The 12,640-nt window shown below is 43.1% G+C and overlaps 1 protein-coding gene across 1 annotated transcript in view; it reads right to left on the bottom strand.

Moving 5' to 3' along the window:
- LOC309552867 (extracellular calcium-sensing receptor-like) overlaps nt 1-12,197 on the bottom strand; it is a gene marked incomplete at both ends in the record, with an annotated part of 56,968 nt that extends 44,771 nt beyond the window's left edge. The window contains 3 exons of the mRNA XM_082253778.1: nt 4,667-4,958; nt 7,492-7,716; nt 12,112-12,197. Coding sequence (XP_082109904.1) covers nt 4,667-4,958; nt 7,492-7,716; nt 12,112-12,197 — 603 coding nt within the window. The remainder of the gene's footprint in view (nt 1-4,666; nt 4,959-7,491; nt 7,717-12,111) is intronic.
- Nucleotides 12,198-12,640: the final 443 nt, after the last annotated feature.

Below are 12,640 nucleotides of genomic sequence, written 5' to 3'. Positions count from 1 at the left end.
ACTGCGTGCTCAACTAAGGGTCTAATATGGATTTTGGGGGGGGGGGGGCCACACCATTTTATTTTTAATTTTACAATTTTTGTCTTAAAATCCATACCAGACCCAAAGGGCCTAGTATGGGTTGGGGGTTATGTACCCCATACTCATTTACATATAGGGGGGTTGGATCTGGGGGCCCCCTTGTAAAAGAGCCCCACCTGTCTCAAAGCACCCCAAATGTTGAGGGCATGTGGCTTGGTATGGTTCAGGAGGGCGCTTGCCCCCCTTACCTGGCCTGCCAGGCTGCGTGCTTGGATAAGGGTGTGGTGTTGGATCCCACAACATTTCTTTTAAAATTTTGGCGTGGGGGTCTCCCTAAAAATCCATACCAGACCTAAGGGTCTGGTAGGAATTTTGGGGGGACCCCATGTCGTTTTTTATTTTTTTTTTAATCCTGGCATGGAGTTCCCATTAAAATCTATACCAGTTGCAAAGGGTCTGGTTTGGACTGGGGGGGGGGGGGGAGGAAACCCCACAACATTTTTTTTAACATTTTCTTTTGCCGTAAATAGGGGTTTTTTTTCAGCCGGAAAAATGTCAGTTTTAATGTAGCAGGTTCCAAACACGGTACAGTTGTGCCACTTTACAGGCAGACTAAGGGCAAACCCCCCCCCCCCCGGCACTATATTTAAAGGAGTTTTTAATTTTTATTGTTTTACTTTAAACATTTTAAGCATCATTAAAATCAATGCTCCCTAGGGCAGTACCCGGACCCTCATACCCTTTTTATGGTCAATAACTTGCATATAAGCCTTCAAAACTGGGACTTTTGATTTTTCAAGTTCGGGGGCCCATAAACTTCAATAGAGTTTGAGGCTTGGGGCTGAACTTTTTCCCTGTTAGGGAGGTCTGCTGCAAATCAAACAGGGGGTGTTCGGCCCATCTCTATGAGCGATGTGTTACCCTAGATGTATTTGTAAAGTTATTTTTGTCCTTCCTACATAACCCACATCTACATTGTAAGAGATATACCATGTTTTTGGGTGGAACCATGTTATAAATCTATCTATTTTATATGACCTTCCTGTTACTGTGGATTCAAAGGTCTGGGTCCTAAAATAATTGAATCCAAAAGATCTACATATAGGACATCTTTGGTAAGGAAAAAAACCTTACCAGTTACCAAAGAAAAAGGGTTTGTTTGGTAGTTCTATGACATTAGTTGCCACATAATATCTAAGTGCAGGAGGCTTTCTAAAAATTATTTAAGGGCAATCAAAAAAAAATTACCTCACCTCACTTTTTAGAATGTTCCAATGTTTGTTTAACAACCTATTAATGACTTTCTGAAGGGCTAATCTCATATCGCCACCTAATCCCTAGGTTAATGAAATGTAATGCTATCATAAACTGGTGCAGACTCTGCTCTGAACCCTTTCAGGCATCATCTATGTAACGCTACCATAACACTACCTCCTCCATTGGCCAATATAGATAGCCCTCTCCTCCCAGTGGGCCATGAAGGATGGTCACACTGGGAGCAAATTGTGGCCCCCATAGCAATGTTGGTTTTCTGTAGGAAAAAACAGTACCATAGCAGTAGTTATGTTTGTTATTCTGTATTTCTGGTATTCAATCTGTAGCTTCAAAGAAATGTCTGACTGCTAATAATGACTTGTAATACGGGATTATAGTATAGAGAGATGACATGTTTGCTGTTATCAGCAGAAAATCATCCTCCTTTGTCATTCCCATAGGTGCAATAATGGTATCCCGGGTCTCCTTAACCCCTTGCCGACCGCCGCCCGCCGCAAATATACTGCAGCAGGCTGGCTTGGCTGCATGAACTGTACAGTGGTTTGCAGGAGCACTCCTGGGGGTGCGCGCGCGCCACCTGAGGCACGCACCTGCCCCTATTAGGCAGCCGCTCCAAAACTAATTTTTTTGGGGAATGTTATATAGCAGAAAGTGAAAAATATAGTTTTTTTTTCAGAATTGTCTCTATTTTTATATTTATAGCGCAATAAATAAAAATCGCACAGGTGATCAAATACCACCAAAAGAAAGCTCTATTTGTTGGAAAAAAAGCACATCAATTTTATTTGGGTACAAAGTCGAACATCCGCGCAATTGTCAGTTAAAATAACTCAGTGCCAAATCGCAAAAAATGGCCTGGTCGTTAAGGGGCAAAACCTTCAGCCAGCCGTATCCCCTCTCATTCTGGGATGACATCATATAATGTCACCTCAGTGTCACAGCTCTCACGTGCCCCTGGGATGCGACGCAACCCCAATCTAGGTAAAGAGCCGATGACGCGCCTCTTTACCCATGTGATCGGCTGTGTCCAATCACAGCCGATCACATGTAAACACGGAAGTGCCGTTTATCGGCTCTCCTCGCCTCACACTGACAGAGGCGAGAAGAGCCTCTGTGGGCAGTGGGGATGCCGATCCATGGGGCCGGCAGCCGCAACTTTTGCCCGGCACCCGCGATCGCTCCCCACTGAGAGAGAACAATGGTCAGCTGTTGTAAGCACAGTAGACCATTGTTCTCTCTGAAATAAACACAGAGCGCCTGTGATCCTCCTATATAGGCTCACAGGACTCTGTGTTAATTTCACAAGTCCCTCCCCCATACAGTTAGAAAACACCCCCTAGTCTCACACTTAACCCATTGATCACCCCTGGGTTAACCCCTTCCCTGCCAATGTCATTTTTACTGAATTGTTGCTCTTTTTTTGCTTATAGTGCAATAAATAAAAATCGCACAGGTGATCAAATACTACCAAAAGGAAGCTCTATTTGTGGGAAAAAAAGGACATCAATTTTTTTTAGGTACAGCGTCGCACGATCGCGCAATTGTCCATTAAAATAACGCAGTGCCGTACCGCAAAAGATAGCTTGGTCATTAACCACTTAAGCCCTGGAGGATTTTCCTGCTCAAAGACCAGTGCCTATTTTGCGATTCGTCACTTCGTGAATTTAACGGACAATTGCGTGGTCGTGGGATGCTTACCCAAATGAAATTGACATATTTTTTTCCCCACAAACAGAGCTTTCTTTTGGTGGTATTTGATCACCTGTGCGATTTTTATTTTTTGCGCTATGAAAAAAAAAAGAGCGTCAATTTTGAAAAATAACAATATTTTTCACATTTTTTTAATATGAAACCCCCCCCCCCCAAAAAAAAAAAGTAAAAATCAAAAATTTTTAACATTTTAGGCCAATTTGTTTTTTGCTACATATTTTTGGTAAAAAAAATGGCAATAAGCGTATTTTGATTGGTTTGCGCAAAAGTTATTGCGTTTACTAACTAAGGGAAAGATTTATGAAATTTTTTTGGGGTTTTTTTTAACTAGTAATGGCGGCAATCTGCGATTTTTTTTGCGGGACTGAGACATTGTGGCGGACAGATCGGACCCCTGACTAACATTTTTGACACTTTTGGAGGTACCAGTGACATTACAGTAATCAGTGCTATAAATATGCACTGTTACTGTAAAAATGACACTGGCAGGGAAGGAGTTAACTTTATTAGTGATCAAGGGGTTAAGTGTGTCCCTAGGGGCGTGATTCTAACTGTAAAGGGGCGTGGCTTGTGATGTAACGATAGAGACATACGATCCTACATAGCAGGATTGTATGATCTCTGCTGTTACCCCAGGGAGAATGAAAGGCAGCTTTGTTTACATCAGCCGCCTGCCTTTCTCCCTCTCCAGCGGGAGATCGCGAGAGACCGGCGGACATCGGAGCCACCGGTCACTCGCGCAGGGATGTCCCTGAACGAGCGGGGGTGGGAGCGCGCCTCCGGCGGCGCGCGCTCGCCCCCCCAGGGTCCTGGGTGAGCGACGTAGTACTACCTCACTTTGCCCAGGAGGGGCTGACTGCCGCTGTAAATATACTGTGGGTGGTCGGCAAGCGGTTAAGGGGGCAGTCCAGAAGTGGTTAACTAATGCTGTTTATGGAATGCTTGGTCTGTTACAGGAAGGGGAAAAATAACAGATCTTTTGGCAATATGCACAAGTATTAAAACTCTGTTGCAGGGGAACAGAAAAGAAAATGAATGTGTTAATGTTAAACAGACTGCATCATATACATTATGCCATTTTTAAATGTTGCCCAAAGTAAGCTATGGCTAAGCGCTAAGGGATCGTGAAACACGTTAGTTGGTGATGCTGTTCCCCTCTATTTGTGTTTTTGGATATGCTTTTATGGACTTGCTGAAGTGAAGGTGATTTTACTGGACGTGCATCCAACCAAAATTATTTTTGCTCATTGGAATCTGTGATGGAAGGGGCCAGCATCTGGTCTGTGTCTTAGTGGAGTTGGAGATGGGAGATTGACCTAGAGTGGTGTTCACACACATCTTTGCCCATAGTTATACTTTAAGCCTCAAAAAATATTCCGTGGGGTCAAATCCTGAGGCTGTGGGTGTTCCCATAAAGGTTTGGGGGTGGTAATGTGCAGGTATGGTTACAGTGAAGTCTTTTGGCACAGGATGTAGACAAACAGTAGAGCCTCGGACATTGAATTGAGCTAAGCATGCAACTGTGGAGGGGGAGGATGTTTTAGGTAAGCTCAGGGGAAGATGCCAAAAAATAAAAAGTACACTCCGTTTTTAAAGTGTACTCCCTAGGTTTGCAAAAAACATATCCTATGATCTTTGTGAATAAAGTCATGCAACATACGTGAGGATGCCTGCTCAGGCCTAGTATGTGAGCCATGAGGATGGAAGATGTAGAGGTAGAGTGACCAATGATGGCAGCCAGCTGTTCCTTATTTTGGCACCTAAAGTTGGGTATGGCTTTGTTTTGCCCGGACAACATCCACAAGGTGCCATCCAGCTCCTTCTGTAGGACCCGGCAGGAATCATGAAATTGGAAACCCAGGGTGACATTGGGGAGGATTCTGGGATCGTCATTTATCTGTTTCACAGTGTACCTTAAGCTCTGTAGTTGGAAATATTTATCCAGGCGTATGCTAAAAAGACAAAATTGGTATTTTAATTTTAAAACAACGTCAAAAAGCCAATTTAGGCTGATGCCAAGTAAGGTTCAGGTAATAACATTGTAAAAAAAACTGTTTAATAATTGCCACAGAGTTGCAATGATTTGTATCTGCTTAAATTTTTAAAGTCTAAGAGCCGGTCCACACTAGCACGACTTGTCAGGCGACTTGTCAGCCTGACAAGTCGCGCTCCAACTTAGAAAAAGGGTCCTGTACTACTTTGGGGCGACCTCGGAGCAACTTGCATAGACTTCCATTATGTGAAGTCCCTGCAAGTCGCTCCGAAGTCGTGGTGCATGAGAATGCACAAGACGCCCCCGAAGTAGTACAGAGTCGTGTTGCCCCAGTGTGAACCGACTCTTACAGTGTAACTCCAGCTAACAGTTTTTCATATTTTTTACATTTTTATTTCAACAATAAAAAATAACAAACAATATGAAATAACAGAAACATATATAAGTAATGGTAAAAAAAATCTGCAGAAATCTAAAAGCTAAGGGCAAAAAAAGGAATAGATTAGAGCTGATTAGCTCTAGGGGTTAAATAAGAAAACAAATATTTAATCATTTGCATTTATTTTACTTGCATGGTTGCTTTAAATGATGCTATATGCTGATAAAAATCACAAATAATGTTGTTATACTGTATATCTACATAACATAGCCATCCTGTTTTAGGGTTGGACCCCCTTCTTCAGAGCTAAGGAGTTTTGTTAAATATTAGTAAATGTATTCAAGCAAAGCATTATTTTGCACAAGAGCCAGGGCCGGTGCTACAACTAGATGAACTAGGCAGCCACCTAGGGCGCACTGCCATGGCCAGTGCCACATTCTTCTCTTGTCACCTCCTCATCCCAGTTGGATGTCACCTCTAGAGAGGGGGGCAGTGTATATAGGAAGGGGGTGTAGGATTAAAGGGGGCAGTGTGTATAGGAAAGGGGGGGTGTTGGATTAAAGGGGGCAGTATGTATAGGAAGGGGAGTGTAGGGTTAAAGGGGGGAAGTGTGTATAGGAAGGGGTGTAGGGTTAAGGCGGTAGTATGTAAAGGAAGGGGGGTGTAGGGTTAAAGGGGGGAAGTGTGTATAGAAAGGGGAGTGTTAACTTAAAGGGGGGCAGTGTGTATACAAAGGGGGTGTAGGGTTAAAGGGGGGAAGTGTGTATAGTAAGGGGAGTGTAGACTTAAAGGGGGGCAGTGTGTATAGAAAGGGGGTGTAGGATTAAAGGGGGCAGTGTGTATAGGAAGGGGGGTGTAGGATTAAAGGGGGCAGTATGTATAGGAAGGGGGGTGTAGGGTTAAAGGGGGGCAGTGTGTATAGGAAGGGGAGTGTAGACTTAAAGGGGGGCAGTGTGTATAGAAAGGGGGTGTAGGATTAAAGGGGGCAGTGTGTATAGGAAGGGGGGTGCTACCACTAGATGAACTAGGCAGCCACCTAGGGCGCACTGCCATGGCCAGTGCCACATTCTTATCCTGTCACCTCCTCATCCCAGTTGGATGTCACCTCTAGAGAGGGGGGCAGTGTATATAGGAAGGGGGGTGTAGGATTAAAGGGGGCAGTGTGTATAGGAAAGGGGGGGTGTTGGATTAAAGGGGGCAGTATGTATAGGAAGGGGAGTGTAGGGTTAAAGGGGGGCAGTGTGTATAGGAAGGGGTGTAGGGTTAAGGGCGGTAGTATGTAAAGGAAGGGGGTGTAGGGTTAAAGGCGGGAATTGTGTATAGGAAGGGGAGTGTTAACTTAAAGGGGGGCAGTGTGTAAACAAAGGGGGTGTAGGGTTAAAGGGGGGAAGTGTGTATAGTAAGGGGAGTATAGACTTAAAGGGGGGCAGTGTGTATAGGAAGGGGGGTGTAGGATTAAAGGGGGCAGTATGTATAGGAAGGGGGGTGTAGGGTTAAAGGGGGGCAGTGTGTATAGGAAGGGGAGTGTAGACTTAAAGGGGGGGCAGTGTGTATAGAAAGGGGGTGTAGGGTAAAAGGGGGTTTAGCAATAATGGGGGGGCAGTGTGTGCAGGAAGAGGGTGTAGACTTAAAGGGGACAGTGTATACAGAAAGGGAAGTTTAAGGTTCAAAGGGGGGGGATTATGTGCTCAGGAAAGAGGGGGATGTGTACAGGTTGTTTTTTTTTTAGGGGGGGGGTTGCAAGTAGCTGGTCTTGCCTAGGGCAAAATATAGTCTAGCCCCGGCCCTGAAAAGGGCAACTGTAGTTGCAGCTGTGATATACAGGTAAGGGCGTAGGAGATATATCTTGGGAACTTTGTGGTGTTTAAGGCTTATAAGGCTTATCTCCTACATCCAAGGTCCAGAACTGGTTAAAATAGTAATACTGCATAATCCTTCTAAAACCCAATAGTATTACAACTGCATAGATAAAACAAATCACCTTGCATCTTCTCTACCCCACCTCTAACCACTTTTGGCAACCTTAAGACCCAGTAAGGCAAACATGGAATCAGCTTTACCCATGTACAGGAAATCCTACTCTGCAGTTTTTATCATAAAGGGTAGTTCTTACTTTTGGCAGATGACTGGTTCTGGTTTCTGATTGAATAACATATTGGAGTACTTGATGTCTGAATGAATACTGAATACCACACCAATAATGACATCCCCTTCTTTAAATATTCCCGTTCTATCTTGTGTATTCAGGAAGCAACTTTGTCCAGTGGAATAGTAGTATGATGGAGAGAAGTTATATAAAATAAAGTGCAAAAGGGCAATCTGGAAAAGAGTCACCAGCCTGAAACACAAGAACATGTAATTGTAATCATTTGTAATCAATTGTAATAATTTTCAATCGATTGTTTGATTCAAACAATCAAACTGAATTTCATTCAATTTGATTCTAAACCCTAACTGAATGACATGTATGTGCTAAATTGTGGTAAAATTAACATTCATGTTTTAATTTTTTTCTAACTTGGGTTTCCTGATGGTGACAATAATGGACCATTTTTGTGTAATATGCAATGACACAGGCACCTGTAGTCTCCTTCCTCGGCCATGTAAGTAAATGCATTTGAAACGTTGTTATTTATTTTTTTATTTTTTTAATGTAGGAGTCATTTATTGTGGTTGATATGACATACTTGAAAAAGGATTTACATGATGGGACTTTTTTTTATAAGTCAAAAACTGTGTTGGATTAATGCTTTTATAGAAGCCCTCTTATTTTAAAGGGGGTTTCCAGATTCCAAAAAGCCCTGTATCCACAGACTCTCACAACCACTGGGCCAAGGTTGTGGGAAAAAAGGCCCTTGGCCTCCTCAACATGGATACAAAATGGATTTTACAGAATCGGCTCCCATTGATATTAGGGGGTTTTGGCATGGGAAGGGATAAAAGAGATTATTATATATGTATGGAACTATTTTTGTATATGTATTTATTTGGCTATTAAAAGGAAATAATAAAGATATAAAGTTTAAAAAAATAAAATAAAAATAAACATAATTTGCGGTAGGCTTTTTTTGGGGATTTATGTTTTTTGTATTGTAAAAAGTTCCTTTTTGACCTTGTTTCCAATCTATTTTTAAAAATGTTACTAAAATTAAGCTGTGCCTCTTTTCAAGCTACTTTTTTGCCTGTGGTCTTCTACCTTATTTTGTTTTGTTCATTTCTGACCCGTGGCCTTAACTGTGGACTACCCAACTGCTTGAGGCATAGTCCCAGTTTATTTGAGCTGCAAGTTCCGACAACTAGACTATTGCTTGGTATACACTTTGGTGAAACTTCCTGATAAAATTTTTCAGTAGAGATGGGCTGAAGGACCCTCTGTTCAGTTTGCAGCAGAACTTTCGAACATCACAAATGTTTAGAACCGAATAACGAACCCCATTAAAGTCTATAGGACCCAAACTGAAAAAATTAAAGTGCCCATTTTAAAGGCTTATATGCAAGTAATTGGGCATACAATGGTTATGAGGGTCTGGGAATTGCCTTGCGGGACATGTATCAATGAAAAAAAAAGTTTGTAAACATCATTTTAAATGAGCTGTGATTTAATGATGCTTAAAGAGAAACCATCAAAAGGAGAAATAACACTAAAAATGAAAAATTCCTTTATAAATATAGTGCTAGGGGGGTCCCCTTAGTCTGCAAAGTGGCACATCTGTACCGTGTATAGAGCCTGCTGAAGAAAAAAAATCGGGGGTTTGGGTATTGATGGTGCCTTCACACTGTAACCCTACAGAGGTACTCTTCATGAAAGCAAGAATTGGCCTGGCTGTCAAAAATTGCAATGATATGCACCTGTCAAACAGATGCAGAAAAATTGGTCCTTGCATGTTAATTGTGCCCATGAAACCTACACAAAAAAATTCTTCCACATGAAATCAACACCCACAAAGCTAGACAGCCTACACAGTCTCAGAGATTCGAGATCAAGAAAGCACCCGATTAGCGACATCAGCATCAGGGGTTTGATTGCTGCTGCTAATCCAGGACTGATTCATTTTGATAAATGTCAGCCGTGCTCTCTTATCTGTCACAAAACCTCTGGCAGCACTGAATGCCTGTCCGGAAAGCATGCTGGATGCAGAGCAGCCCAGGAGCTCAATTGCATACTGGGCAAGTTTTGGCCAGTGGTCTATTCTCATGACTAATTAACCCAGTGGGTCGTCAACTATAAAGCTCTCCGTATCTGTTTTCACCCCTATATAATCTCCCGCCATATGATGAAGACACTGCAAATGGGATGTGGATGTTGAAAGCCCTGGGCACGAGGACTAAAAAAGGGTAAAATGCCTCACTGAGGCAGTCCCTTTGTCCACCGATTCTCTCTTGACCAACAGAAGCCTCCAAACTACATTTTCCACTAGTCTGTAACCTACCAACATCTCAAAATCCATACCAGACCCTTATCCAAGCATGCAGCCTGGCAGGCCAGGATAGGGTGGGATGAGCGAGCGCCCCCCCCCTCCTGAACCATACCAGGTTGCTTGCCCCCAACAAGAGGAGGGTGCTTTGGGGTGCCCCCCAAAGCACCTTGTCCCCATGTTGATGGGGACAAGAGCCTCTTCCAAAACAACCCTGGGCTGTGGTTGTGGGGATCTGCGGGTGGGGGGCTTATTGGAATCTGGAATCTCTGGGCCCCCAGATCCCACCCCCCCCATGTGAATGGGTATCGGGTACATCATACCCCTACCCATTCACCAAAAAAGTGTACAAAAAAAAAATACAAAATACAGTTTTTGACAAGTCCTTTATTCAAAAAATAAAATAAAAAATAGTGTCCCTCAATGTAAATCCATCATCAATCATGACACTCACCGCACCCGAAAAATAGAAAAAGTTCAAAGTTCTTGAGCTTTGACAGCTCTTTTATAGGCAAGGTGTGGGGCCACCTGGTTACGTCACCTAGTGGCATCGCCCCCCCCCCCCCCATCTGACGTCACGTGATGTCATGTGATGTCAGAAGTGGGTAGTGCCACCGGGTGATGTAACCAGGTGGCCCTGCCCCTTGCCTACAAAACAGCTGTCAAAGGGCCCCTTTGTTAAAAGGGGCTTCCAGATTCTGAAAAAAAAAAAATCCCGAAGGGCCTGCTATGGACTGGGGAAGGGGACCCTACGCTGTTTTTTTTTTTTTCATTTTTTTTTTATCTGTATTGCCAGGAGCCAACAATACATTACAACCGTGGGCAAATTTAAATGACATTTTTTTCTTTTAGAAATGTTAGTATTGCTGCAACAGGCTACATACATCGTACAGATGCGCCACTTTACAGGCACATTCAGGGGGCCCCCCAGGCACGATATTTAATGGAATCTTTCATTTTTATTGTTTCACTTTAAGCATTATTAAAATCCCTGCTCCTGTAGAAATGATCGCTTTAACCTTTTTTTTTTTTTTTGCATTGATTCATGTCCCCCAGGGTAGTACCCAGGTCCCCATACACTTTTTTGGGCCAATAACTTGCATTAAAGCCTTTAAAATTAGGACTTTTGATTTTTTATGTTCGTGTCCTATAGACTTTAATGGAGTTTGCATGTTTGCATGTGAACATTTCCCCTGTTTGAGATGTTCTGGTGCAAACCGAATAGGGGGGGTGTTCGGCTCATCGCTAATCCTGCATTATATTATCATCCCTGTCAGTGGAGGCTGCTGAGAGGTCATGAGATTAGATATAGACCGGAAAGGTGGGGAGTGAGGAGGAGCAGAATTGCGTCCCTTTTGTGTGGCTTTCAGGTGCTCTTGCCAACGGGTTGTGTTTGGAAGCCGGAGAGAGGGTAAATGCCTTGTCAAGCATGTGGTACCCAAATGGCTGGTGTTTTTGCCATGCTTGATGTGCTTGAGGCAAAGTTTGCAAATTGTGAATCGGCTGCACATGTGGTAAAAAAAGGCCCAAACAGCTGAGCTCTGGGAAGTGCGAGATATCAGCTCCACAATCTGGTGGAATAGTGTGGCTGCTCTCTAATCTTCCATGATGGCCGCTTCTTTGGGGTTGTGCCTTACCCTGACTTTCCTTCTCTGCTCTATACGGCACTTAAGCAGCGTCAGTGACCACATCATCATCACCTCCATCCTCATTATCACTGGAGACAACTAAGCAATATGCTACAGCTGGGAGAAACATGACTGCTATGGCTGTGCATCGTTAAGGAGTAAATGGCTGACGCTGTGTACCAATAACTCTGACTGTAAATGGCTGACTCATCCATGCCTGATGCTGGGGCTATGGCAGGAGAAGCTGTGGACAAGGAGGCAGAATAAGCCACCCTTGCAGCTGCAGTGGACTGCGCACTAGTTTATGCTTGGGTGACGGAGGATGAGGAGGATTATGATGATTTAGTAAGCCAGTCCATAACTTCCTCTGCATGCTGTGACTAGTGTAAGGGCAAAGATACACCGACTCCCATCCCATCCCTATTCCTGACTAGAATGCTGCCTGCTTGGCGCTCCTGCTGACCCTCTCACTTCATTCCCATGTTAGTCACTGGCCTAGGACAGTTGGATATGAGAAGCCATTGCTGATACATGTATTGTATCCACACCTTCCATGACATCCTTATGATCCATTGGTGCTTGATAGGAGGATTGAATAGTGCGGTTATACCATCCTTATGTCCTAAGCGCATGTGGCCTATCCATTAATTTGGGGGCCCCTTATCTCTGGTAAGCAGCCAATTTACATACCTTCCACGGGTGCATTTCTGGCTCATATCTTCTTTGGGAAAAAGGTCTCCTATCCACCACCATTTATGCTGGGACTTGTTGTCCATTACTGTGTTGCACGGTTTAAATACCTGATGAACTTTATTTCCTTCACGGATTCATTTTTCACTATTTTTTCTTGATATGGACATTTTATTGATACGATTTTCCATATATATGACCACTTTGTTGTGAATGAATTTTCTATTTTATCACCATTTTTATTGATCACTATTTATGTTAGCACTACACATTGTATTATTGCTATCTTTGATTTTTTTCTATAGATCAGTGTATTGCTGCTTTCGCTGTCATTATTACTTTCCCCCCTTTTTTTTCATACTATTTAGCGCAGGAATTTTTTTAGTTTATTTTTTAAATGTGCAGTAATGCACTGATATATACTGTGTTAAACGTACAGTAATGCACTGATATATACTATGTTAAATGTACAGTAATGCACTGATACATACTGTGTTAAACGTGCCGTGTTAAAATACCACCATTTAGG

The sequence above is a fragment of the Pelophylax lessonae genome (genome assembly GCF_965119305.1).
Source record: "Pelophylax lessonae genome assembly, chromosome: 4".
Classification (NCBI taxonomy): Eukaryota; Metazoa; Chordata; class Amphibia; order Anura; family Ranidae; genus Pelophylax; species Pelophylax lessonae.
The sequence above is the reverse complement of the archived record's forward strand: the minus strand, read 5'-3'. Positions and strand labels throughout refer to the sequence as shown.